We start from the raw sequence: 23,164 nt of genomic DNA on the forward strand, positions 1-23,164 counted from the left end.
ATAGATACTATCTTAGACACAGATAGATACTTAAGAGCATGTGACTAAGACATGACTACTTTGAGCGCCACGGGCGCCAAATAAATCATAATTACCTTCTTTCACTTAATACCTCCAGAATACCTCCCGCGACTTGTCCTTGCAACGTCCTCGGATGCAAGAATCTTCTGAAGAAGCAGGACCAAGTAACACCAGCAACCCAAACAAGCCTAACAATTCGACCTCCGCCAATCCGACTTTTCCTTCCCATCCTCATCCTACCCGGATACATTTCCCAAATCCTAATATCAACACCCAGCCTCATATCAACGCCCAGCCTTCAAACACCAACAGCAGAGCGAATGTCAAGACGAGCCTTAATCTTAATAATGCTATAGCAGGAAGCTCGAAGGATACCAGCACGAGTGCTCGACGGAGAGTCGTTTCCGTCGATGCTGGGAACCCGTATGGTTCACTGAGGGGAACTAGGAGCGGACTCGGAGCGACGAGTGGTATGGGTAGGAGAATGCCTACAATGAGTATGGGTGCAACGGGGACCTCTGGACGCCGTGTGGCTTCTTTGGAATCGACGGATAGTAAAGAAAGCCAACCAGATTCTTCGTCGGCAGATTCAGGATGGGGAATGGGTACGTTTTCTGACGAGTATGATTTATGTGAGTAGTCCTAGTCACATCCTCAGAGTCAATGATACTTGTCATTGACTTTAAACTTAATATCATGTAGCTCATGAAGGCAGGTCATTATCCTCGATGAATACCAAATAAATCATACGAATGATTTACACCCGCATAGATCCAAGAATCCTACAAGACGTTCAGCGTGCGTTAAAGCTGAAGCACAGACGTGAGGCTCGAAGAAAATCTGGACAACTTGATGGTCCTGTTCCTGCTCCTGGCACAGGATCTCTGACCATGAATAGGCCATCGTCTCCTCTGAGATCCAGTGTCTTTCCTATTAGTACGAGTCCTACACCCGTCCTAACAACAACAACAGACGTTACTCAACCTTCTTCTACTTCTGCTCCGCTGGCTCCTTCGTCTACAACCACCCCCTCCGCACCTACAGCCTCCCCTATCTCAACTCTCACCGCACCCTCCACAGCAGATATCGACTTCAGTCCATCCACCGGCCCTTCCGTCGTCCGTGTCCGCGTCGATCCTCTTCGACGCCTGCACCCCATACCCCTTTCGAACGACGGTGGTGAAACGTTAGATTGGTCAGGTTCGGGCTCAGTAAACGGGTACGGCTCCGAAGACGAGAAGAGTGAGAAAGCCGAGAAAAGTGAAAAGAGGTGGTCATTGAGCGTGTCGAGGAGGGGCAAGGAGAAGGAGAAGGAAAAGGATAAGGAAAGGGAATTGTTACCAAGTGCGGAAGATTTGAAGAGGTTGGAAGGATTGTATGTCGGTGCGGTGTTCAATTCAAAACCACCTCCGTTTCTCCCTGTTGACCCTTTTCTTTTCTTTTTTTCGTTTGCCAGCCAAGCTTTCTCGGATAAAATCTGCTTCATCCCAATCTACGAGCAAGAAGGTCGCTATCACTGCGGATCAAATCGGTCGACGGTATAACTTGATATATACTTCCCTTTTAACCCCTGGCTCGACTCTACTACCCAACCACCAATCTGATATTACTACTACTTCTGCTTCTGAGACCGATATCAAGGAATTCAACCTTCTCAAGGTATCCAAATGGTACTCCGCGCAAGATCCTCTCGTGCGTTCGTCGTTGGAAAAGGCGGAACCGTTCATCTGGTTAAAGCATCTCGAGAAGAAGCGGAATCTCAAACAACCGAAAGGGGAGGAAGGTCATAAAGATAAAGCAGGAGGGGAGGAAGACAATGTCAAAGAAGATCCTTCTGCTACTACTACTACTCGACTGCCGTGGCATTTATCTGCTTTGATCATGGAAGAATACATCCTCGCTCAGAGCGCTAAGAATCATTCCCACTTCCCTGCTTTTCCCGTACGAAACATCCCCCATCTTCAACCTCCGCTCAAACCCATAAACCCCAACCCTTATGCTGCTCGCTCCATGCGCTCTATACCCGAACATCCTTCGTCTCCCGATTCTGCTACCCATACTCATGATTTCGGTAAAGATTACGTCCTGGGTACTAACATGCCATCACCTCCGGACGACGGAGGAGGGGGAGGTACCGGGAGTCTCAATGACTTGCTACCCCCGTTCATACCTTCCGGGTATTCCACTCCTTCCGCATACTCCGCATATTCACCCCCTTCCGTATATTCGAATTATTCCCCTCCTTCAACTTATTCCACACATTCTGCTCCTTCTCAATCTCAACAATCCCGTTCTGCTCCTTACACACCTCGCACACCTTACACTCCCTATAGCCCCTACACACTTTTGAACAACAACAACAACAACAACCCATCCACATCTCCACCGTCGCCGCAACACGGTCGGATCTCCTTCGAACCTCTACTCGATCCCCCGTCTTTCATCAATCGCCCCTCGAATGAATCACGACGGAGTCTCGAATCGACGTTTAGTAGTATATTCAGCTCCGGAGGAGGAGTAGGTAATACCAACACCAACACCAACACCCCAGCTCCAGGCGGCGCAGTATTCTCCTCCCCCGCAAGCAGCCGAAGCCGACTACATATTCGAGATAGTTTCGGGTTGAGAAAACCCAGATCGACGACGACGGCGGCGGCGGTGAATGCTAATGATAGCGATGACGGGAACGGGTATGGATCGTCCGCGAGGAATTCGGCTACAGAGCAAAGTGACAATGGGGGAGGGGATAGAGGAGAGGAGTCGTTTATCCATGTGGAATCTGAGGAACCGGAGACCGCTACTCCTGCTCCGGGTGTGGTATCACCTACCGGCAATGGTGGTTCAGGCGTAGTAGGTCCGGGTTCGTCTGGTGCTGTGAACGTTGTTGGTGCGACTGTTTCTCCGAATGCTGTTGGTTCGAACTTTAATTCGCATACAGCATTACGGGCAAACGCAAACACCCGTAACCTCCGCCCTCTCCGTCCACTCCGAAATAGGAATTCGTTACCCACAACCGAAGAAGACCGGATAACGTTAGCGATAGAACGAAAACGGAAACAAGAAGCGGAGGAGGCGAGGGAAGATATGGAGTATGAGTTGAAGGCACAGTACGTTTTTCTGTTCTTCTTTTTTGATTTTTGATTTTTGATTTTTTTCTTTCTTGTTTCCTTTTTGGGTTTTGGGTTTCCCCTTTCCCCTTTTTCCTTCGCATTGCTGTTTTCGGTTTTCGGTTTTCGGTTTTCATTTCTGCGTTCGTGTTCGTTTTTTTCCCATGTTCTTCTCGTTCCTTCTGTCTTTCCCTTTCCCTTTCCTTTTTCCTTTTTCATCCCCCTTCTGTTTTCCTTTTTCATTTCTTTCCTATCTTTCCTATGTTGTTTTTTGTTTGTTCTTTCCATATTTCCTTTCTGGGGCTCATTTTTTTGTTTGTTCCTTGACACCGTGTTGCTCACCCTCACCCTCACACTCACCCTCACATTCACACTCACAATCAACTAAACCCAACTCAACTAAACCCAACCCAACTAAACCCACCCCAATCTCTTGTCTAGACTCGTCGCCTCATGCAAGGACTCCAACGCCCACATCCGGTCCGTGCTCAACCACATTGCGCAACACATGCGTGAATACGAGATGTGTCAGGCTAGTTTCATCGCAGGAGAAAGTCAGAAAGGCGCCGGAGGCAGTAGTCATGGTGGTCATGGTGGTCACGGTGCCGTAGCAGGAGCAGGAGGAGGAGGAGGAAGAGGAGGAGGAGGAGGGTTTGGATACACGGCTATTTCGCCGGAACTCTTCGAAGCATTCAGCCACGACCCAGCGAACGTGACGAGCTCGACGAAGAGACTCAAGACCTATCGCGCGGTAGACGATATCCATCATCGGCTGACCAGGCAGAGGGCGGTGTTTGCGGAGTTTTTAGCGCAAAATAGTAAGGATAGTGGATCCGATGGGCCGGAGACACAAGATATCCTTCAAGCCCCTATTGAGGACTTGATGAGGACGTTGAAGAAATTGGAGCATCATAGATTGGATGTTGTTAATCGGGAGAAAGAGGTTTCGGAGATGTTGAGAGAGACACAGGTGGTTCATGCGGAGGTTAAGAAGGAGTATAATAGTACGCTGGCGCATACGAGTGTTGTTTATCCCGAGGTGAGTTTTTAACAACTGCTATCTCGTTCGAATATCTTACCCTGTCGCGTTTTTCCAGCTCTCCCAAATCGTCGCTCTCGAAGAAAGCTACAAAGACCAATACCAACACCTCTGGGACATCGGGATGGACGCTCTCACCTTCATCCTCGACTCCGTCACCCCCTTCTGGCGGAGCTACGGCAAACTCATCGGCGACGACGTCCAAGACTTCCTCATCGTCCCTCTCTACCGGAACGAATACACCGGCGAAGCCAAGCGCTACCCCATCCCCCGTCTGCCCGTGCGCTCCTTCCGGCACTGGGGGGGCTGTTTGGGTTTTTCGCGGTGTCGGTGGGGGTGGTGGTGGTGCAGGCGCGGGCGGCGGTGGGGTGTGTGGGGAATTATAGGCTGGAGGGGTGGTTGGAGGAGGGGGGGTTAAGGTGGGTGAGGTGGGGGGTGCTGATTCCGGTGTTTTGGGTGGGGATTTTGGGGCAGTGGTTAGCGGTGATTGGGGAGGCGGCGGTGGTGGTGATGCAGGTGGGGACGGTGATGTGGTGGGTTGGGTGGTTGGTTGGGGTGTTTGATTGATTGATTGATGTTTTTTGGGTTGGGTTGGGTTTGGGTTTTTTAGTGTTTTTATATTTTTATGTGTTTTCTTTTTTTTTTTCCTTCTTTGGTACTACAGTACACTCATCTCCTCTCTTTCATCGGAAGTTTGAAATAAAACGCATTTTGTAAAAATTATACGTCTTCATTCGCATGGATATCGATACCTCCTACAGGCCACAATACATTCCCTTTTTTCCACTTTTCAGCTTTGAACTTGTATTATAAAGACACATTTGATCCATGAAAGAAACAGGGTGCAATACCGTACCAGTTCTGGGTTTTGTATATATACATACATGTCCCAGACTCTGAAAACATAAATATTCACAACACCAAAAAACACAGAAAACACCACAAAAAGTTCCTCTTCATGGACGCTCGATTCCGACACGGGGAATCGAACCCCGGGCTATCGCGCTTTCAGTTTCCGTCACGTTACGCTTCGTGGTTTGATGAGAGGCGATAATGTTAGCCACTACACCATATCGGAATAGGTTTTGGGTGAGGGAATGGGAGCAAGAAGGTGGGGATGAGGGTGATGAGGATGATGGTGAGGATGATCCCAAACGATGAGAGAGTTATGGAGTAAACAAGCAAAGGTATCGAAATTCGAATGCCCTCCACCAGTCTATCCCCTACATCGAGCACCAGTCCATCCCATATATCGAGCAGACATCGAGCACCACACAGAGTTGGAATTCTTTCGGTCATTTGAAGTCTGTAGCGACCTGTAGGAGGTGGACTGTTCCTGATATGGAATGAGATGAGATGAGGCCTAGGTGAAGCGTTGAGGGTTGAGTAAACTCAGCTTTGACTATGGAGTGGGAAGTTCTTAGTTTTGGCTTGGAATGAAGAGTGACGATCTGTTTTGAAGATAAGGCGTGGAATGACGACGCGGGAATAAAGCTAAAAAGTGACTGATGTCATCACTAACATGGGATATAACAGGCGCTGTTCTTCTCTTCCACCAACCACGATGACGCATCCAACGATCTCCGAGCTCGTGCAGTCCCCAACGACGATCAGCAGCGAATACGCACGGGATCCTACTGAAGAACCCGGGAAGATCGCAAAACGATTGTACCAGCACCTCACCCAAACTCCACCCCCACCTTCCATTCAAGGCAACTTCGGCCCCATCTCCCCCAGTCCCCTCTTCCACTCCATCTACCAATCGATATTAGAGAAGCTCGCAGCGTCGGGTGATGCATTAGCCGGAATGGTATCGCCCCCGCTCATCGCAACGTCCGGCGTCGTCCCGCTCACGATCATCGCGCCTCTTCCTGATATCGTGAAACACATGTCGAACTGCATCGTGCGCGCGCAGAAGGAGGTGTTTCTCGCTACGAATTTTTGGATTAGTAGTGATACGTCGAGGATTGTTACTGATGCTTTTAGGGAGCTTAATCGTCGAGTTGGGGAGCGTGGGGGGGAGAAGGTGGTGGTGAAACTGTTGTATGATAGAGGAAATGTGAAACAAGCGATTACGCATCATCAGCATGTACCTCCAGCTACGTATACTGGACCGAAAGTGAATTTACCTGCACCAGAGGAGATCCCGAACATCGATATGCAAGTGGTGAACTACCACGTCCCCCTCGTCGGGACGTTCCACTCCAAATTCATGGTCGTCGACCGCGAGGTGGCGTTGTTGATGTCGAACAACATCCAGGACAACGATAACCTCGAGATGTGTGTGAGGCTGGAAGGCCCCGTCGTGGATTCGCTGTATGATGTGTGTTTGGCGTCGTGGAGTACGACGCTTGACCCACCGCTTCCGTGTAGGGATACTCCGGCGTCGGGGAAGCCGTTGCCGTCGTATGCTGACCCCGAGTTCCTCGCACTATTCACATCCGATTCTACCACTGAATCCGTTTCACTCCCGTCTGTCGTCCAAGCCGGGCATGAGTCCCTTGATCTTCCAGAACACCTCCCAGGGGACCCGCATTACGACTCGACAATCGCAGGTGAGATCCGGCGGATCCAAGCCTCGTATGCACCGAAATCAGGAGAAACACATCTCCAGGCTGTGGCTCGCCATTTTAACGTAACTCCTGCGCAGAAAGCTGACGGGGGTGTGCAACCGAGTGCTCCGGAACCGGCGGGGGACTCGTTAGTCCCGTTCGCGGAGATGACGCCGTATATCCCACTTCCTCCATCTGCGTTCCCTGGTCCTAATCCCACTTCCACCCACACTCTCACTCCGATCCCGATGCTCATAGCCTCCCGTGCCCCCCTCGGCTCTCCCACGTTCTCCGTCCCCCACGCAGTGCGGTACCCCCAGAACGTCGCGTTCCTCGAAGCGGTACGGGGAGCAAAAGAGACAATATTCATCCAGACGCCGAATTTGAACGCGGAGCCGCTGTTGCCGGAGTTGGTGGCGGCGGTGAGGAGGGGGGTGGAGGTGGAGGTGTGGGTGTGTTTGGGGTATAATGATGCGGTGAGTGGGTGTTCCTTTGAGCTTTGAGCTCTTGTTACACATGTATTTGTTCTGACGTTTGGTGTGTAGGGAGAGTTGTTGCCGTATCAGAATGGGACGAATGAGATGATTGCGAATAGGTTGTTTAATGATCCGGGGTTGCTCCACCCCGCGTCCAATGATGGTGACCCGGCCTCTCACTTCCCCTCTGAATCCAAAACTCATGTAGCCTCCGAACCTCACACACACTCCGAAGACTCAGACTCAGACTCCGCACAACCACAACCACAAGTACAACAACCACTGACAGCACAACAACTAGTTCTAACAAACGAAGAAAAATCCCGGTTAAAGATATACAACTACGTTGCAAAAGACCAGGATAGACCGATACATAATAAGTTTAAGAAGAGGAGTTGTCATAGTGAGTTGTGCTGCTTTGTTTTTTTTTTGGGGAGTTCGGGACTCACTGCTGCTTTCTTCTTCTCCTTTTCCTCTGCTTCTCCTTTTCTTCTTCCTTCCCACTTTACTCCCCCACCCTCCGTCCCTTCCCTTCTCTCATTCCCTTCCCTTCCTGACTCCCTCTTCTTCCCACTTTACACCCCCTCCCCCTCCCCCTTCCCCTTCCATCCTCCCTCACCGCAGTAAAACTCCTCATCATCGACGCCCACCTCGCCATCCAAGGCAACGGCAACCAAGACACCCAGACCTGGTTCCACTCCCAAGAAATCAACGTCCTCCTCGACTCCCCCGAGGTGTGTAGGACGTGGATGGAGGGTGTGCGGAGGAATCAGGGTACTGGTAAGTGGATTATTATTATTATTACTATTATGGATGGATTGGTTTTTGGTTTTTGGTTTTTTTGGATTGGTGTTGATTATGCACTTTCTCCCTCCCTCCCTCCCACACAGAAACCTACGGTCGAGTATCCTCCGTGGACGGGTGTTGGCATGATCCCATTAGCGGGGAGATGGCGGAGGGCGCGATTGGGGTTGATCCTGGGAGGTTTTCGTGGGCGAGGGGGATGGTGGGGGCGGTGCAGAGGGTTAGAGGGGCGGGGGGGTTTTAGGGTGGGAAGGGGGAAGGGAGGGAGGGAGGAAGGGAGGGAGGGAGGAAGGGGAAGGAGATTGGGAGAAGGGAGTAGGGAATTGAGAAATGGGAACTGGGTACCGGGAATCGATGGACACATTCCCGTATCGTCTCGTATCGTATCGTATTGATGATTGTGTATAGTGTACAAAGCCTGAGGCCTGAGGTTCGAGGGATATGGTATATATGGAAAATACATGATAGTAGGTATTGAGGTATTGAGGTATTGAGGTATTGAGGTATTGATATTGATATTGTGAATGGGATATTGGGATATTGATATTGGGATGTTGGGAATGGGTGGGCTGGGTTTAGGTAGGTTGAATGTTCACAGCCTTTGAGTTATGTAGTAGGACTCAGTGTGCTACGCCTCCGGGGTGATATTAGTTCAAAGGTACCTTCGAGTACACCTATGATGGGAACCACACAAGTCCAAGTGCACCAGTGCACCAGTGCCCGTCAAAGTGGTAATGCATAATGTTGTACTATGTACTAATTCAAGCTCTATACGAGTCCGCATCCCACCAGTCGTCCAAAATATTCAACCTTATTGAACGTTCAACGTCAACGTTCCCTCATCATCGATATCATTCGTATTCGACCATCATTCGTATTCACATTCAATTCATCTAATTCGTCTAATTCACAGCTATGTAAAACCTTGTAAACCTCGAAGGGGGCACTTTATCCTACTTTGTCCTACTTTATCAGACCTTTTTCATCGATGCGGTGTTTCTTCCTCTCAGTTTCGAATTCCCCCCCTCCCCCCTCCCCTTTTCAACTTCAACCTTTTTTTCTTTTAATTTTTTTAATTTTATTTATTTTTTTCGCGAAAAAAAAAAAAAAAAAAAAATTTCGTGGTGGAGACTAATGCATTCCGACGCGGGGAATCGAACCCCGGGCTATCGCGCTTTAGTTACACATGCTTCACCTATGTATGAGAGGCGATAATGTTAGCCACTACACCACGTCGGATTTGTTGTTGTCGTTATTGTTGTTGTTGTTGGAGGAGGAGGCGGTGGTTGGAGGAATTTGGAGGAGGTGGAGGTTTGGTGTTGGGATTGTGTTGGAAGTAAGTAAATTCCGACTCGCCCCGGTAATCTAGATACAGATACTTCAATCTGAGCAAGTGTCGAGAGGTGTCGGATGTGCGCCGTGGGTGGTTTCAAGGGCTTGCGCAGGGGGAAGCAGGGCATGGTTTCTTAACATTTGACCTAGCTAGTAGCATGAGCGAGCGGTGTGAGGTGCCACTACCGAATGCGAACTTGAGATCAGAAAACATACACCGAATTCATCATGATCAGAATCGTGCTTGGGGAGATGGAGCGGTCCTACTCCACGAAATCAGAATCAGCGAATGCCCATGTAGTACGTACATACCGAAGTGACGGATATCATCCTACATTTTAGAATGTTCTTCATCCTTGTATCTAGATTGTACGACGTTTTGTGGGTTAGTTGACCTACTCCGAAACTTTTCAGCTTACCATTTAAGTCACCAATTGCTTTGGTTCGACCCGCGGACAGGTGTTTAGCCGGTGGAAAAACCGACCCAGAGGGCCGTTTTTATATTAGGGTGATAGCGGTGCGAAGTAAGGTGTCAAAAAGTTCAAGAAAATACCGAAACTGGGGCGCTAACACAGGGCGGGAAACCGAGGTATTGTAAATGGCGAGGGGTGGGCAATGATAAACAGCGTATATAGCGTACCGTAACTAGTAGAATCAGTGAAGGGAAATGGGGAGATGAATATAGGGATGAGAGATATGTACAGTAATACGAGAGGCAGATATTAAGCATACCTAGTAGAATCAGTGAAGGGAGAAAAAAGAGAGGAAGCGAGGGGAGAAGACTACGATGTGAGTACTTATATTGTGCGAAGTTCAACGGCGTATATGTGTCAAGTACGTAGGCGAAGACAAGATGGAGCGTAATGTTCGAAGTGCAGCCCGCTGCGACACTGCTAAGCGGCCATCTCACTTGTAGACCTCAGGAGGGCGGACCCATGTGAACCTGTAGGTGGGGATGGCCTTAGCGAGGTGTGTGTATCATACCTGAAAGGCTAAACTCACCTGCTATTAGTCTTGCGTAGACTATCGTCTAAGCTCGATGAAACGAGGCCGGGACAACGTTTGACAGCGTTTGACGCAAAATGACAGAAAAACAGGGCACTGATGCCATAGAATAGTGCGGGCTTGATACTAATAGAGCTCGAGGTAGTTGAACACCGAGATGGTCGCGACACGGGGGCCAACTGACACCGGCATTGAGAGTTCTGATTTTCCTGCTAAATAATAGTTTTCAAAATTAGAATGACCATGTGAAAACAGAAAGGTGGACTCAAGTGCCAAAGCGCAGTGATTCATATACTATACATACATATGGACAATGCATCACGGAAGAAATAGGTACCGGGCAACCCTGGGGCAACCAAGATAGATAGTAGATAGCTAGTGATGATGATGAGAAACATGAAATACTAAAGATATACCTACCAGGTGTGAGGTAACGAGGGCCCAAGTTGAAGCCGTCGCCCAACCAGGTCCGACAGCTTTACTTGGGCCTACACAAGCAAGAATCCAGTGTGAGAAGAAAAAGAAACTCTCAAAAAACACGAGCCTCCGAAATAATCGCAGTCTCGGAATCTGATGGGAGGGGATGCAACACAATCTCAAGGTGTAATCCACCAGCCCGAAATGCATTCGCTCTTGTTTCGGATATGAGATTTCCGCCTACAACATCGCGGCCTTTGATGGCGCAGTGCTTCAAGGGAAGAACATTTGTATCACTCGCGGGGTCTGCCACAGTTGGGTTCAGATTCGATTGCAGCCGGGACTCGAGCATGTCTAGGAGATCAGCTGTGTATCCATTCGTATGAACATACAAAGTCTCGAGATGAGGAAGGAGGACATATGACGAGCTTTCCGTGGACCGAATACGCAGGGCCTGAAACATGACGTTCCCACTGTGTCCAGCATCGTAATACTTAGTGTTGAATTTCAAAGATAGGTGTGTGACAGTGGGAGGAAGAATTTGGAGGAAATTGACGAGCAATGCTGGGGATGAGCGCCGAGTTGCAAGTCGGAACTTTTTGAGTCGACTCGAGGAACACGAATTTTGCATGGACCATGCAAAAGCGTGTAGGAAGTCTTGGTCAAGTTCAACGCCACTGAAATCGAGGCTTTCAAGAGCTGGAGCAGAAATCCATCCTAACACCTGATAAATACCGCGTTGCATATCAGGTTCCACATTATTGAAGATATTGAAGGTAAGCGATTGCAATGAGTGCAACTTGACGCGATAAGACGGTGGTGCAAACTGTAGTGAGGTTTCCATTGCGTGAGGCGCAGTATCATCCAGGATACAGGATGTGAGATTCGGCATTTTATTGAGAAAAGATAGAGTGTTCCCAGAATTATGCGTGGGTTTCAACCGAAAGCGTAGAATCTGGTTCCATGGAAGGTCGAGAACCAAGTTCGGAGGACACTTTAACCAAATTTCCTCCAACACCGGTGCAACTTTGAAGACATCAACACATTTTTGCCACCATGGACTCGACGGAGCAAAGAGGCTCATGCTCCGATGACTCAGAATGGAAATGTGCAAAACACGGAGCGACAATAGGGTGGATTTGATAGGGATGAATTCGAAAAGGCGAGTGTTTTTCACGAATAAACGTTCCCAACGCCCCGAATGGCCCATGAGTTTGTTGAGCGGACTCATTGGCGTAGCAATATGTGGGTCAAGAAATCCTTCTGACTTGCGGAACTCGATTGCGACGGTAAGAGGATGATTCTGGGATCTTTCAAGTTGTTGGTCCAGAAGGTCGTATACTACTGACTCCAAATCTTCCCAGTCAATTGTGTTTGTAGTTATCAAAGATATATATGACCAGAATTGAGGCGATGACAACATGATTTCCCGCCAGCGAGAGCAGACTTGGGTTATTGCCAACAGCGTCCTCATGGGCTCGAGTGTGTTGATCATGGCGCGAGGTAAATACGTCTCTGGGAGCGACTTTCCGAGCTGAGGCATAGCTACCATTCCGAGAATGTTGAATAGGACTTCGGTAGGGACTTTTCGGATGGGGTGAAGGATAGATTCATACGCATGCGCCTCTTGTTCGAGCTCTTCCAGTAGTTCGCCTCGGTGGATGACCTGAAGTCGTGATGAGATTTCATCTAGAACAGACGGCGAAGGCTCCTCGTTAGACCGAAGTAGTTCCTGGATGTCGGGCCTCAGATATAGGTCAACGCAAGGCTTAAATTGTTCATTAGAGGATGCGTCGTTCATCCGAAGTTTTTCTGCATAGAGCGATCATCAGGTCCCATCTTGTAGAAGATGAGATTCGAAAAAACTCGCCCTCGAGGTACCGTGCGATGGTGGATGAAGATAAGACAAAGGCTGTGCGTTTACGTAAACTAAACCTCTCTCCCAGTCGAGCACGAACTTCACTCATCTGTCTTTCAACGCGCCTTGGAATAACAGCCTGACAACTGGACCGAATCCAATTCGAATCCGCACATATGAACGCTTGAACAGCGGTACTCTTCCCATCAATCGCCGCCTTCGATGACTGGAACCGGGAAGTAGATTTTAAGTCTGTGAGGACGAGAGCAATTTAGGGTGTTGAACGTTGAAGTGGTGGATGGTTTGATTGGAGAGCAATTTAAAAGCTTTAAGAGGGAGGAGTGGAAGCAACAGGGAACATGGATATTGTGATAACAGATAATGTTAATGAGAGGATTATCATTGGAAAAGTCTGCTTGATGCTAATTATCAGAGACTAATTCATGTGTTTCCAAGTCACCTGCGTTACGCCTCCAAAACTCCATATGTCCTCGATTTCATCCTTCTCCTAAGGCTCATCGACATCCTCCCGACCAACCTGAACCCTGGCCATCAAGATCACCTCTTCTCGAACTCCGCCTCAGACCTTCTTCACATCACTCCCTAAACTTTCCACTCCCTCCAAACTGTCATACCGATCATTAGCTGGCGAGCCATACTTTATGTAGTTTCGAAAGTTTGATGTTCCGCTTGACAATAACTTGGATGTGGCAGCCTTGGTCACACAGTAAGGCGCCCAGATCTGATGGGCTTTCATTTAACGCCAGTGCTGCCATTACATTCATCTAGCGCTCACTTTGCTTCTCCGCTAATCAAGTTTGACCTAGCATATCGGATGAAGACGAAGACAACCTGTGTTACGTATCAAATACTATTCAAGACAGTGGAAACTGCTCACCGAAACTTCCCAGCCGACCACAATGTCATGCCCGATTTGGAGGGGTTATGAGTAAGAAATGCGTGGAGTGAGTAACCCGGTAAAGTGCGTACCAATCTCATGAGTAGTATCTGTTCGGGCACTTACACATTCTTTCATGTTAGTCACCATCACTCCCTCTCGGTTTTTCCTCCTCTCTTTCGCCTTTATACCAGCGCCCTGGGGGCTCCTGGGGGGCCCCTCTTTCTCTTCCGCCCGCTTCTCAGGCTCCCCTTCCTGTCCCCTTCTCTGGCACCTATATGGATCTATACGGATACACAAAGATCTATCTCACAAGATCTTCATTCAGATCCCGAAAGTCAAAGCAACTGCTACCAGATCCAAATCTAAGATTCAGCTCGGAATTTTTTTGACACTAAGCGCCCGGCGGTGCCGGTGTTCTTTTCTCGCCTGTTTCATTTTCACGATCAGTCGCCATGTAGACGGTCATCGAGCAAACAAACAAGACTAATTAACACGAAATGGTGTTATTTGCGACTCTCAATCCGACTACGATGAGCTCAAAGATAGTTATCTGTGGTGCTGGTTTCCTTGGTTTGTGTGTTTGTTCTTCTTGTTCTGCGGTCTATAATCCTCTTGTATCCTGTAGGGAAACATATCGCCACTGCTTTATCTCGTGCATCTTCCGCTGGCGCTGTCACACACCAAATTCAACTCGCCTCTCTCCATCCAGAAAAACTCTATTCCGCTCTGAAGAGCACCCATGGAATTATATCTCCCGCCACAATAGACATCACCGACAAATCGACCTTGCTCCCAGCTTTCTCGGGAGCCTCTCTTGTCGTTTCCCTCGTTGGAATTATGCATGGATCCCCTGCAGATTTTGACCGAATACAGTGGAAAGGCGCTGAGAATGTCGCCAAGGCGGCAAAAGAAGCTGGCGCGAGGCTCGTGCATGTTAGCGCCATTGGTGCCGACAGGGCGAGTGATATCCCGTACAATAGGACCAAAGCTTTGGGCGAGGAGGCTGTGAGAGATGCATACAGAGGAAAGGCAGAAAAAGATGTTGTGGTGCTAAGACCGAGTATCGTATTCGGTCCCGAAGACGATTTCTTCAACGTGAGCTTCATTTTCAATTCTGATATCTCTCCATCAAGATTAAATTTTAATTATCAAAGCGATTCTCCAATCTGTCTCAATACCTCCCGTTCCTACCCGTCTTTGGAGGCGGAAAGTCCCGCTTCCAACCTGTATACGTTGGGGATATTGCACGCGCCGTCGAAATAATCGCAAGGAACGTCCCTGCGATAAACGCTATGGTTGGAGGAAAGACCATCGAGTGCGGTGGTCCAGACATCTTGACATACAATGAGATCATGCAATTGGTGTTAAATTACAACCATCGTACCAGACCGATTGTCTCGTTACCGTTCTGGATGGGAAAATTACAGGGTATGGTGATGGAGAGGCTTCCGGTGAATTTGTTTACAGTGACGCAAGCTCAGGTATGATACCAAACGACCCCGTTAGTCTCAACTTTTTGTCCATTGACTCTTTTCGCAGGTTGAACAATCGAAAAATGATAACGTCGTCAATGTGTCTCCACCCGGAAATTCGATGGGCGCCGAATACTTTCCTTTCAATACGCTCATTGAGAAATATTCTATTCCCGGATTAAGGTCTACATTGGCGTCTGTACATGACATTCTACCGAAGTATTTATCCTGATTATGATGAAGTCAATATATGCTATGTTCCAATAAGTATCGGTGATGTAAGCTTCGCAATCGATCAGCGAGTTTCAATTGGAAGAACCTTCCTATTCCTAGTCTCCAATTTCCAGCAAGTCCCCCAGTCGATCGAATCTTCCAATCAAAATGCCGACGAAGGTACAGATCATCTCGGAAAACCAGCTACTGACTTCTCCAAGGTATCCCTCAAGTTTTCGAGTTGGCTTTCGGTCCATACGTTGGATATGTCGAAACCTTCTTTCGTCAAAATGTTCTCTCAATACTAGAAATACTCAACCTACTGCAGGGGACATCAATCAATGAATTCTCATCGGAGTCACTACAATTCAGGGGAAAGAGGATATCACTGGGTTTCCTGAAGCTTTTCACGTCTCAGTAGTCATTCAACCCCTACTTATTGTACAATCTGTATCTCATTACAAGGTAAACTGGTTGTTCGGGAATCGGACCTCGCCAGTATAATTCCTATCCTATCCTAGAGTCCCTAGGCAAGTGTACGGTATGAACGGTATTCGACCTATCGATGGCTCAGTTTCGACACACTAGACAAGAGTGCATATTTATGAATACTCATATATTGCCTTCCATACATTGACAGGTAAACTTACATCTGAAAGCATATACTGCTCACCTCCCCGGGCCCATTATCAAACAGTTTCGATTTGCATTCTCCCTATCTTGACATCCGTTATCGAGGCGTGATTTATTCCTCCACTCGCTTCGAGTTTTCTCTTAGGCCGTACATGTCCTCTGCATAAGCGAATCTTTGCTCCCAGCCTGAGTTGATTTGGATGATGTCCCATATGTAGTGCAGTATCCCGTTTTGAGAGCCTCGAAATTCATGGATGGAGCGGTGCTCCTGCATGTTGTGATGTGTGATGCCCGTGCAATAAACTTTCATAGGTAAATGCCGGCCTAATTGAACGTATGAACAGCCGTTAAATGCATCATACCCCTAGTTGTCCATGATCTATTCCACATCTTTCAGAATACTAAGTAATGGCCAGCAGAAAAGAGAGAGGCGCTACAAGGCTCTACATGGTCATCAGGTTTGATTTCTCATCTTGACTCAATTTCTGAATGATACCCGCAGATCCTGTGCCGTTATCCTTCGTTCTTCTTAACCTCCACCATCTCTATCCAGCTCTCAAGTTTTCTCTGTCAAACTAACATCTAAACTTCCCCACTTTGATACAAATACATTTTCTCGGTAAAAAATGAAAGGTAGTACCTTCACATAAACTTGAAATTCTTCGATTCTAATGTGTTTTTCCATCTTTGCGATCAAGGACACTTTTCTACGCGATCTAACAGACCCACTCGTACAATCATCACTGCAGAGCAGCGTGCTCTCCTCAATGCCGCGATTGAAAAAGTCAGATCACCGCAGCAATGGATGTATTGAATATCATGCCCTGAACAGCGCCTCGCACTGCCAGGTTCATTATCCAAGCGACGACACAATCGAAAGTCTGTCGAACGACCTTCAAATAAGTCCTTCTCAAATCAGAGTATGCATTGACAGTGACTATTTTACCTCACTCTGACCTAACCACGTTGTATCCAGATTTGGTTTTGCGTAATTGTATTCCATCTCATCAAGCAACTCATATCTTAAACATACTGAGATAGAATCGACGACAACAAATGCGGAGAAAAGAGAAAGGAAATACAGCCAGAAGCTTACAATCGGCGCCACCAATGTACATACTTTTGATCACTTCTGTCCTATTCTGTGCGTTCAGTTTTCCACAGATCCCCGCCACTTTCTCTTCCTCTGCCTCAGGAGAGTCTGAATGTAACACCCGCTCATCCGCAATGTAGTCAACAACAACAATTTAACGATCCACTTGACAATATCACACTTCCGCCTATTTCTTCCCTTTTCCCTGAATTTATTAAGAAAAATGCTAATGAAACTCCACCCCTAATATCTACTAGTCCAGCTCGTCGATACCGACGGGCAGAGACACAAATATCTCTTCCACCTATCACCTCCCTCTTACAAACGGTCCTTCCTCCACCTACCCAGAACTAGGCTACGTCCAGAATTTTCCATCGCACTATAACATGATCATATATTCCCTCACTCTCAATAACATTGCTACATCCTTTGCTCTATCGCTGTTTCCGTTACACTATAATAATATTGAATTTTTTCCGTCCTCAGTATCTGATTTCTTCATTTCAGAAGTCGGGGATTGCCGCGAGTAGACGGGCGCTAAACTGATCTGTAATTCCGTTCAGATTCTGTTCAGGACTGCTCGATCGAATCACAGCATGACTACCATACCGCCTGCATCGCCAGCACCTTCAATTCCATCTCTAACTTACAATCGTCAGTGACAGGCGAATAACCTGTTCAATTCTTGACTGAGATGTAGTGGTACTCTTGCAGAAACTGTTCGCGGAATAACCGAGTTCAGTTAGTTTGAATCTTTCTCTCTTCTCAATCGATCATCACCCCCTCTCATCTATATACGTTCAGTCGAAGTCGCCATTCATACGATTCTCTATGTCCGTCAGGTCTATCCTGCCGAGCTCTTTATTCGTCGCAAAAAATATGACACTCCGGTATTTCAATCCCGACACCCCGCGTTGAACGCGTATATAAGCGGAGCAGTGAAAGCCCTTGGGGAGGAATTAGTCAATGGAAATCTCGACAAAGTGGTCGTAGTAATAAAGAACAAAGAAGAGAAGGCGTTGGAAAGATTCATGTTTTCGGTCGAGAACATGATTCAAGTAGAGAAATTTGACAAAGACATCAGGTGAGTCAGGTCCTCTGTCCCTTATCGCACCTATCCATTCTCATCTATAATGGTTAGCGTCGAAGGAGCCATGTCCTCTCTTGCACTAGGACAATATTTCCGCTCATTCCTTGTCAAATTGAGCATGATTGAAGCGCAACTGGGACAGAGGTATCTTGGAGGTATTTCGTGGCCAAGGAGAAAATGTATCCCTCAGTTTACACTGCTTGTCTCCGTAGATGATGTCTCGTTTGCCATCCTTATGGAACTCAAGGATGATATGAAGCCTTCGTTACCAGTGGGATCCAAAGAGCCTCCGCCATGGATTCCCGCCGACCAACAGCACACCACCTCGGGGGCGAGTGAGGACGCGGAGCTGCATGTGGTGAGAGCTGTTAGCACAGGGATCATCAATGTCGGTATCTTCATTTTCACTTTTACTTCGCTCACACACTTTATCAGCTGTCGCTCGTAGTACAAGAATCTGACGTCAAGTTGGGATTGGATTCAGATACGGAGAGGTCGCGATTGGGAAAGGGCAAAACTCGGGTTCCCTGAAAGCATTGAATCGTTTTTCTCCCCAAACTACATAGATTGAATAGTCCCCGAAATATAATGAGCCTACTATGTATGTACAATATTACAATGAGTGTATATGAATTGTATGAACGTTCATCGACATCCATCCAAATGTTTGAAAATAAGTATCATTTTATGTAAGAGCAATCATATGGAGTCTATACGTCAACGTGAATCCGTTGAATGACTGGTATTATCCTGTCCCATTCTTCCATTGCCTACAGAACAGGAGGTTATTTTTTGGAAGAGTAATGATTTATGAGCAAGCATACCGCTTTGTAGAATTCGATCTGGCCATCAGCGAAATTTCCTAGCATCTCCTTCATCTCCGCCTCCTTAGCACGTTGGAATACATGCTGTTCCCGAAGAGTCTCATCGCTGAATGCATCTGACGTTTCATGTGCTGTTGTCACTGCGTCTTGGAGCTAGATGATTCGATGAGTAGTTGCGCATTACATGGCGTAAAGACACACTGTACCTCCTTGATCTTCACGTCCAACTTCTTCATTTTTTCAACCCTTGACCTATCATCGTCCGCTCCACGGATAGCATCCACCCGGTCTTTCAGATAAGAGCCCAACCCAAGCCCCGAGCTTCCTGCGTGTCCGTTAATGATAGCTGCCAGTCTATCGCGTTCAGCACTGACACCGGAAAGGTAGTCGGAAAGTTCTTCAAAATCAAGCTGTTTCTGATCCCGGAGCTTGAGGACAGCACGATTTGCATGAGAGTAGGTGAGTAGGGAATGTAGTTGGATGAGGAATGGATCTGTAGTCGTTTGTGTCGTATGCCTTAGCAGCGCAGAAAACTCCAGGAGGGTATTTGAGAAGTGGTTCAAAGGGTCCGTAATACCTGATTCCAGGAATCCTAGACCCTGAACCGCGACGGCCATATCGTGGTAATCTGCGGTCAGGTCTTCACCGGATTCCGGGTTACCGTCTTTGTTCAGCGTTCAGACGACGGGGAGCGCTAAGAGGGACGAAAGAAGAGGATGGGGTTGATGCTCACCTGTTGTTCTATTACGGACGCGGGTCCAAAGACGTTCGGAGAGGACGAGTCCATCTTCAAACTTGTCTACACCTTCTCGCATGTCCAGAAAACGTTCATCGGGTTTGCGGACACGGGAAAACGCGTTGAGGAGTGTGTCAGTAATGTTGTCGACAATACCAGGCGAAGGTTCCGGACCTGGTGGGTGAGCCAGGTGTTGATGCATATGGACATTCTAAGTGGAATTAGAACACACATATAGGCTTTGAAGGAGACTTACCCATTCTGAGGACTCGAAGAAGGCCCGCACCAGCGTTGCCCGCTGAAGCGTAGGGTGACGAGCAAGCCGTTGCAAGAACCGGTTCAGACTAACATTGTTAGATAATGGCGACTCTAAGGAGGTATGAACGTACTCAAGTCGTCTCCGCTCCATGAATTCGGGGCTAAACCGGTCGCCAGTGAGGTATTCTATACAGAGACATTTAGAGCTCGGATAACATATCGACCATCTTCCGTACCCAGTCTGTGCTTTCCAGGAAGCGGCGGTACTACACAGGCAGGAAAGTCCTTGACAAGATGTTCACGCAAGAAGACAAAGTCTTGAAATCTCCGTCTTGCAGATGGATTTGATGTGGAGAACATTGGTAAATTGGTCTACAGGTTTGCTGTTGGTTATCACGAGTTAAGCACCATATAGCTACGCACCTTGGCAGATACCAGATAAGATACATAAGCATCTTTTGTCTCCGCCAATTCCTTCTGTGGGTCAGTGACCGCAGTAATGAGATGTCCTTCCCATTTGGGATCGTGGGGACCGCTTTCATTGCTGTCAATGCTTTGTCGATATCCAGGGCCAGTAGACGGTGTATGATCAGCATAGACGGGGGCTGTAGGAGATTCCCAAGTTACAGAGTCAAAAACGTCTTCATCGTCGTTGAGCATGGCAGTAAGTAACTGACAAGTCCTGATCGCTGGATTGCTCATCACACGGTTCTCACCAAACACGTCACAATTTACTTTCTCTCCCTAATGCCATGCTCCCTCTCAATCTTTTACTGTTTGTTTCCTCAATATTTGTCTCATGCCTTGGGTACCAAGTACCTGTCGTAGACGCAGGTCAGCTTGACTATCCATTCATTTTGATTTTGTCCTCACTATCATTCAGAATACTCCCGTCAAATCTGTAGTGGAATGTGGGCAAATGAGCAGACTTATATCAACGGTATATACGCTCATTAATCACCAAATAATCTGCTTATATCTCGCACAAGTCAGTTTCGATGCTACTTCGCAAGGTCAACTGGCTATGGTCATATACGAATGGGCAGACGCGCCGTACCTCGGCAAAGTCACTTCTGTCTCTGACGAGTCGCTACCTGTGAGCATCGTTACAATGACCCCTTCCATCCCAGCCGTTATTCAGAAATCTTACCTCTCAGCCCCAGAAAATCTACATCTGCACCTCTTCCGCCGTTTCCGATGGCTTTTGCACACCGCCAGATTTAGGCCGTTTCATCCTCGACCTACCTTCCGGGAAATCCATCAACGACACCAGCTTTTGGTCTGCCAGAGTCGAGCTTCCCGCAAATCAATCATCGTCATCCTCTGAAAGAGACTCTACCATTTCCACTGGCTCTGGTTCGCTCTGGGATCCATATGGCAACAATTCCTCACCTTCCGCAGGATCTGATGATGGTCCTACCGCGTGGCGTCGGGATCACTCGATATATTCGTTAACCACCAGAGACACCATCAATCCGAGTCCGACTGGAATATATAGCTATTCGCTGCCCATACAGTATCTGGTACGAAAGACGGGATATTACTGCGTTGGTAAATCTTTCCGTTATCCTGAAGGCTTTTGAGTGATGAGATTTCCTTCAGCCGTGATTCCTGTAACTGTTCAAAGCAACATCCCTCGAGATGATGTTCACCCCCATTATAATGGTCTCGTCTTCTTCCGGAATAAGTTCGACGGAAGGCTTCCTGCTACGGATTATCCCAAAGTCAATGTGCGTCTCTTTTGTTGTTATGACGAAGTTATACTGACCCTCGTTCGTTACGCAGTTCTATTTTGCGATGTTCATTGTATACGGTGTTATCGCGGCGTATTGGGGTTGGTTATGTTATAGGCATCTACAAGACCTTCTCCCGCTCCAGGCGCGTTTACTTTTCTCTACCACTCTGTTCCTCTTCTGACTTCGGTTATAGTACTACTTATCTGGTCTAGTCGGGTTGCTCGTCATCGAGATGGTGGCAAATTGGGGTAAGAAATACATAGCTCGACTGAACTATCATCTCACGTTTCATTAGGTTACTACCGCTACCTAAATGCTCATGGAAGAGGTACTACATCTACTGCGTTCCTCATTGTTGGTAGGCATCAAAATTTTTGCACACAACCCTCTGATGAAGATACCCTTTCCACCAGTTGCCATCCTCGACGCTGGACGAAATTCCATGTCTTTCTTTATGCTTCTAGTTGTTTCTCTTGGACTAAGTGTTGTCAAAGAATCACTTGGGCGTACAATGCTCAAGTGTCAAGCTCTTGCGGTAGCCCATTTCATATTTGGCAGTATGTAGATTTTTTTGGCCTTTATACTGACGGGACTGATTTTTCTTTTTAAAGTTTTATATGCTATTGGAATCGTTGAACTCGAATTGGAATCTACATCTGCACTCGTTCTATTATTATTTGTTATTCCTCTCGCATTCACACTGAGCGGGTTCCTTTTGTGGATCATGTATTCACTGAATGGTAAGCATTCAACATTTCGAAAATAATCTCATACCCATTGAATCACTCAGCCACTATTGCACAACTCAGAGCTCGAAAACAACGATACAAGTTGTCAATGTTCGAAAAGCTCTATCGTATTTTGATCTTCACAGTCATTGTAATCGCAATTTTCTTTGTGGTGTCGTCGTTTTCATTCTCTGGGCGGCTTGCTGAAGGTACGCTCGGCCTGACTTTCTTTGTTTGAGACTGACACGGACTCGTTCGTATTGCAGATTATGCAGCCAAATCATGGAAAGTTCAGTGGTGGCTATTGGATGGCTGGCTCTCGCTTCTCTATCTAGTGTCTTTCACTGCTATTGCGTACCTTTGGCGACCATCCGACAATAACAGAAGATATGTATATCTCGAATCTCCTCGAACTATTCATACTTACTTCATACTTTTTGATATCTACATTGGCCATGTCAGAAGAGCTTGCCCAAGATGAGGCAGATGCAGAGGACTACGACCTCGAGTACCTGGAACGCGGCAGAGGAGCCAGGGACGACGACGAGGCAACCCTTCGTGGAGATGAACACGGACATCCTGTGGGTGAAGACAGCATTGTGTTCGAGATTGGGGATGAAGAGGAAGATATGACACCTATAACAGCAAAATCATCAGCTCCGACCCGGCATCGTCCTGAACGGTTGTCGGGAGAGCATGCGGAAGAAGAGAGGAGAGGGCTGATGAGCGAAAATGGGGGTGGACACCAGTGACCAAGGGACTGCTCGGATACTCGTAAAAGTAATGTGTATATTTTTCTCTGTTGCTTTCACACTTGTTTAGAACAAAAGCCTGTCCGTCAATACTTATTTTCCCTCGTAACGATCGTG

At 47.5% G+C, this 23,164-nt stretch overlaps 10 protein-coding genes and 2 non-coding genes across 12 annotated transcripts; 7 read left to right on the plus strand and 5 right to left on the minus strand.

Annotated features, from left to right (window-relative positions):
* Positions 1 to 95: 95 nt before the first annotated feature.
* On the plus strand, positions 96 to 4,730 carry C8R40DRAFT_1261516 (uncharacterized protein; the record flags this gene model as incomplete). Its single annotated transcript, XM_046233830.1, has 7 exons — positions 96 to 653; positions 724 to 732; positions 793 to 1,404; positions 1,478 to 3,128; positions 3,570 to 4,167; positions 4,226 to 4,447; positions 4,554 to 4,730. The coding sequence occupies exons 1-7, from the start codon at positions 155 to 157 to the stop codon at positions 4,728 to 4,730; spliced, it is 3,768 nt and encodes a 1,255-aa protein (XP_046091993.1). The 5' UTR covers positions 96 to 154.
* Positions 4,731 to 5,137: 407 nt separating this feature from the next.
* C8R40DRAFT_t24 lies at positions 5,138 to 5,245 on the minus strand. The gene has a single exon. It is a non-coding gene; the product is annotated as a tRNA-Glu (tRNA).
* Positions 5,246 to 5,731: 486 nt separating this feature from the next.
* On the plus strand, positions 5,732 to 8,243 carry C8R40DRAFT_1164337 (uncharacterized protein; the record flags this gene model as incomplete). Its single annotated transcript, XM_046230478.1, has 4 exons — positions 5,732 to 7,195; positions 7,265 to 7,598; positions 7,820 to 7,975; positions 8,086 to 8,243. 4 exons carry the CDS (start codon positions 5,732 to 5,734, stop codon positions 8,241 to 8,243), a joined length of 2,112 nt encoding a protein of 703 aa, XP_046091994.1.
* Positions 8,244 to 9,138: 895 nt separating this feature from the next.
* Positions 9,139 to 9,238, minus strand: C8R40DRAFT_t23. Its single transcript has one exon. It is a non-coding gene; the product is annotated as a tRNA-Glu (tRNA).
* An 865-nt stretch (positions 9,239 to 10,103) lies between these two features.
* On the minus strand, positions 10,104 to 10,782 carry C8R40DRAFT_2997 (uncharacterized protein). The gene is made up of 5 exons (XM_046234637.1): positions 10,757 to 10,782; positions 10,641 to 10,711; positions 10,334 to 10,545; positions 10,265 to 10,274; positions 10,104 to 10,213 (listed from the first exon to the last, which is right to left on the minus strand). Exons 2-5 carry the CDS (start codon positions 10,653 to 10,655, stop codon positions 10,145 to 10,147), a joined length of 306 nt encoding a protein of 101 aa, XP_046091995.1. The 5' UTR covers positions 10,656 to 10,711; positions 10,757 to 10,782; the 3' UTR covers positions 10,104 to 10,144.
* C8R40DRAFT_2964 (uncharacterized protein) lies at positions 10,367 to 12,664 on the minus strand. The gene is made up of 3 exons (XM_046234631.1): positions 12,624 to 12,664; positions 10,757 to 12,565; positions 10,367 to 10,548 (listed from the first exon to the last, which is right to left on the minus strand). Exon 2 carries the CDS (start codon positions 12,552 to 12,554, stop codon positions 10,866 to 10,868), a length of 1,689 nt encoding a protein of 562 aa, XP_046091996.1. The 5' UTR covers positions 12,555 to 12,565; positions 12,624 to 12,664; the 3' UTR covers positions 10,367 to 10,548; positions 10,757 to 10,865.
* Positions 12,665 to 14,009: 1,345 nt separating this feature from the next.
* Positions 14,010 to 15,216, plus strand: C8R40DRAFT_1031204 (nucleoside-diphosphate-sugar epimerase; the record flags this gene model as incomplete). Its single annotated transcript, XM_046223151.1, has 4 exons — positions 14,010 to 14,082; positions 14,138 to 14,607; positions 14,667 to 14,993; positions 15,052 to 15,216. 4 exons carry the CDS (start codon positions 14,010 to 14,012, stop codon positions 15,214 to 15,216), a joined length of 1,035 nt encoding a protein of 344 aa, XP_046091997.1.
* A 1,056-nt stretch (positions 15,217 to 16,272) lies between these two features.
* On the plus strand, positions 16,273 to 17,291 carry C8R40DRAFT_3081 (uncharacterized protein). The gene is made up of 6 exons (XM_046234657.1): positions 16,273 to 16,280; positions 16,333 to 16,463; positions 16,529 to 16,614; positions 16,679 to 16,750; positions 16,807 to 16,818; positions 16,872 to 17,291. The coding sequence occupies exons 2-6, from the start codon at positions 16,457 to 16,459 to the stop codon at positions 17,061 to 17,063; spliced, it is 369 nt and encodes a 122-aa protein (XP_046091998.1). The 5' UTR covers positions 16,273 to 16,280; positions 16,333 to 16,456; the 3' UTR covers positions 17,064 to 17,291.
* A 228-nt stretch (positions 17,292 to 17,519) lies between these two features.
* Positions 17,520 to 18,544, plus strand: C8R40DRAFT_1032279 (spindle checkpoint protein; the record flags this gene model as incomplete). Its single annotated transcript, XM_046223245.1, has 6 exons — positions 17,520 to 17,577; positions 17,638 to 17,664; positions 17,728 to 18,007; positions 18,065 to 18,168; positions 18,226 to 18,401; positions 18,449 to 18,544. The coding sequence occupies 6 exons, from the start codon at positions 17,520 to 17,522 to the stop codon at positions 18,542 to 18,544; spliced, it is 741 nt and encodes a 246-aa protein (XP_046091999.1).
* A 179-nt stretch (positions 18,545 to 18,723) lies between these two features.
* Positions 18,724 to 20,491, minus strand: C8R40DRAFT_1032463 (nexin sorting protein; the record flags this gene model as incomplete). Its single annotated transcript, XM_046223259.1, has 7 exons — positions 18,724 to 18,783; positions 18,838 to 18,990; positions 19,044 to 19,501; positions 19,571 to 19,784; positions 19,830 to 20,017; positions 20,068 to 20,203; positions 20,255 to 20,491. 7 exons carry the CDS (start codon positions 20,489 to 20,491, stop codon positions 18,724 to 18,726), a joined length of 1,446 nt encoding a protein of 481 aa, XP_046092000.1.
* A 92-nt stretch (positions 20,492 to 20,583) lies between these two features.
* C8R40DRAFT_1031176 (lung seven transmembrane receptor-domain-containing protein) lies at positions 20,584 to 22,533 on the plus strand (the record flags this gene model as incomplete). Its single annotated transcript, XM_046223148.1, has 11 exons — positions 20,584 to 20,665; positions 20,715 to 20,771; positions 20,821 to 20,927; positions 20,989 to 21,382; positions 21,434 to 21,561; positions 21,617 to 21,713; positions 21,780 to 21,815; positions 21,863 to 21,925; positions 21,981 to 22,124; positions 22,179 to 22,307; positions 22,358 to 22,533. 11 exons carry the CDS (start codon positions 20,584 to 20,586, stop codon positions 22,531 to 22,533), a joined length of 1,413 nt encoding a protein of 470 aa, XP_046092001.1.
* On the plus strand, positions 22,534 to 23,137 carry C8R40DRAFT_3009 (uncharacterized protein). The gene has a single exon (XM_046234641.1). It carries the CDS (start codon positions 22,685 to 22,687, stop codon positions 23,045 to 23,047), a length of 363 nt encoding a protein of 120 aa, XP_046092002.1. The 5' UTR covers positions 22,534 to 22,684; the 3' UTR covers positions 23,048 to 23,137.
* Positions 23,138 to 23,164: the final 27 nt, after the last annotated feature.

Source organism: Lentinula edodes (assembly GCF_021015755.1).
Source record: "Lentinula edodes strain Le(Bin) 0899 ss11 chromosome Unknown C8R40scaffold_1, whole genome shotgun sequence".
NCBI classification, from domain to species: domain Eukaryota; kingdom Fungi; phylum Basidiomycota; class Agaricomycetes; order Agaricales; family Omphalotaceae; genus Lentinula; species Lentinula edodes.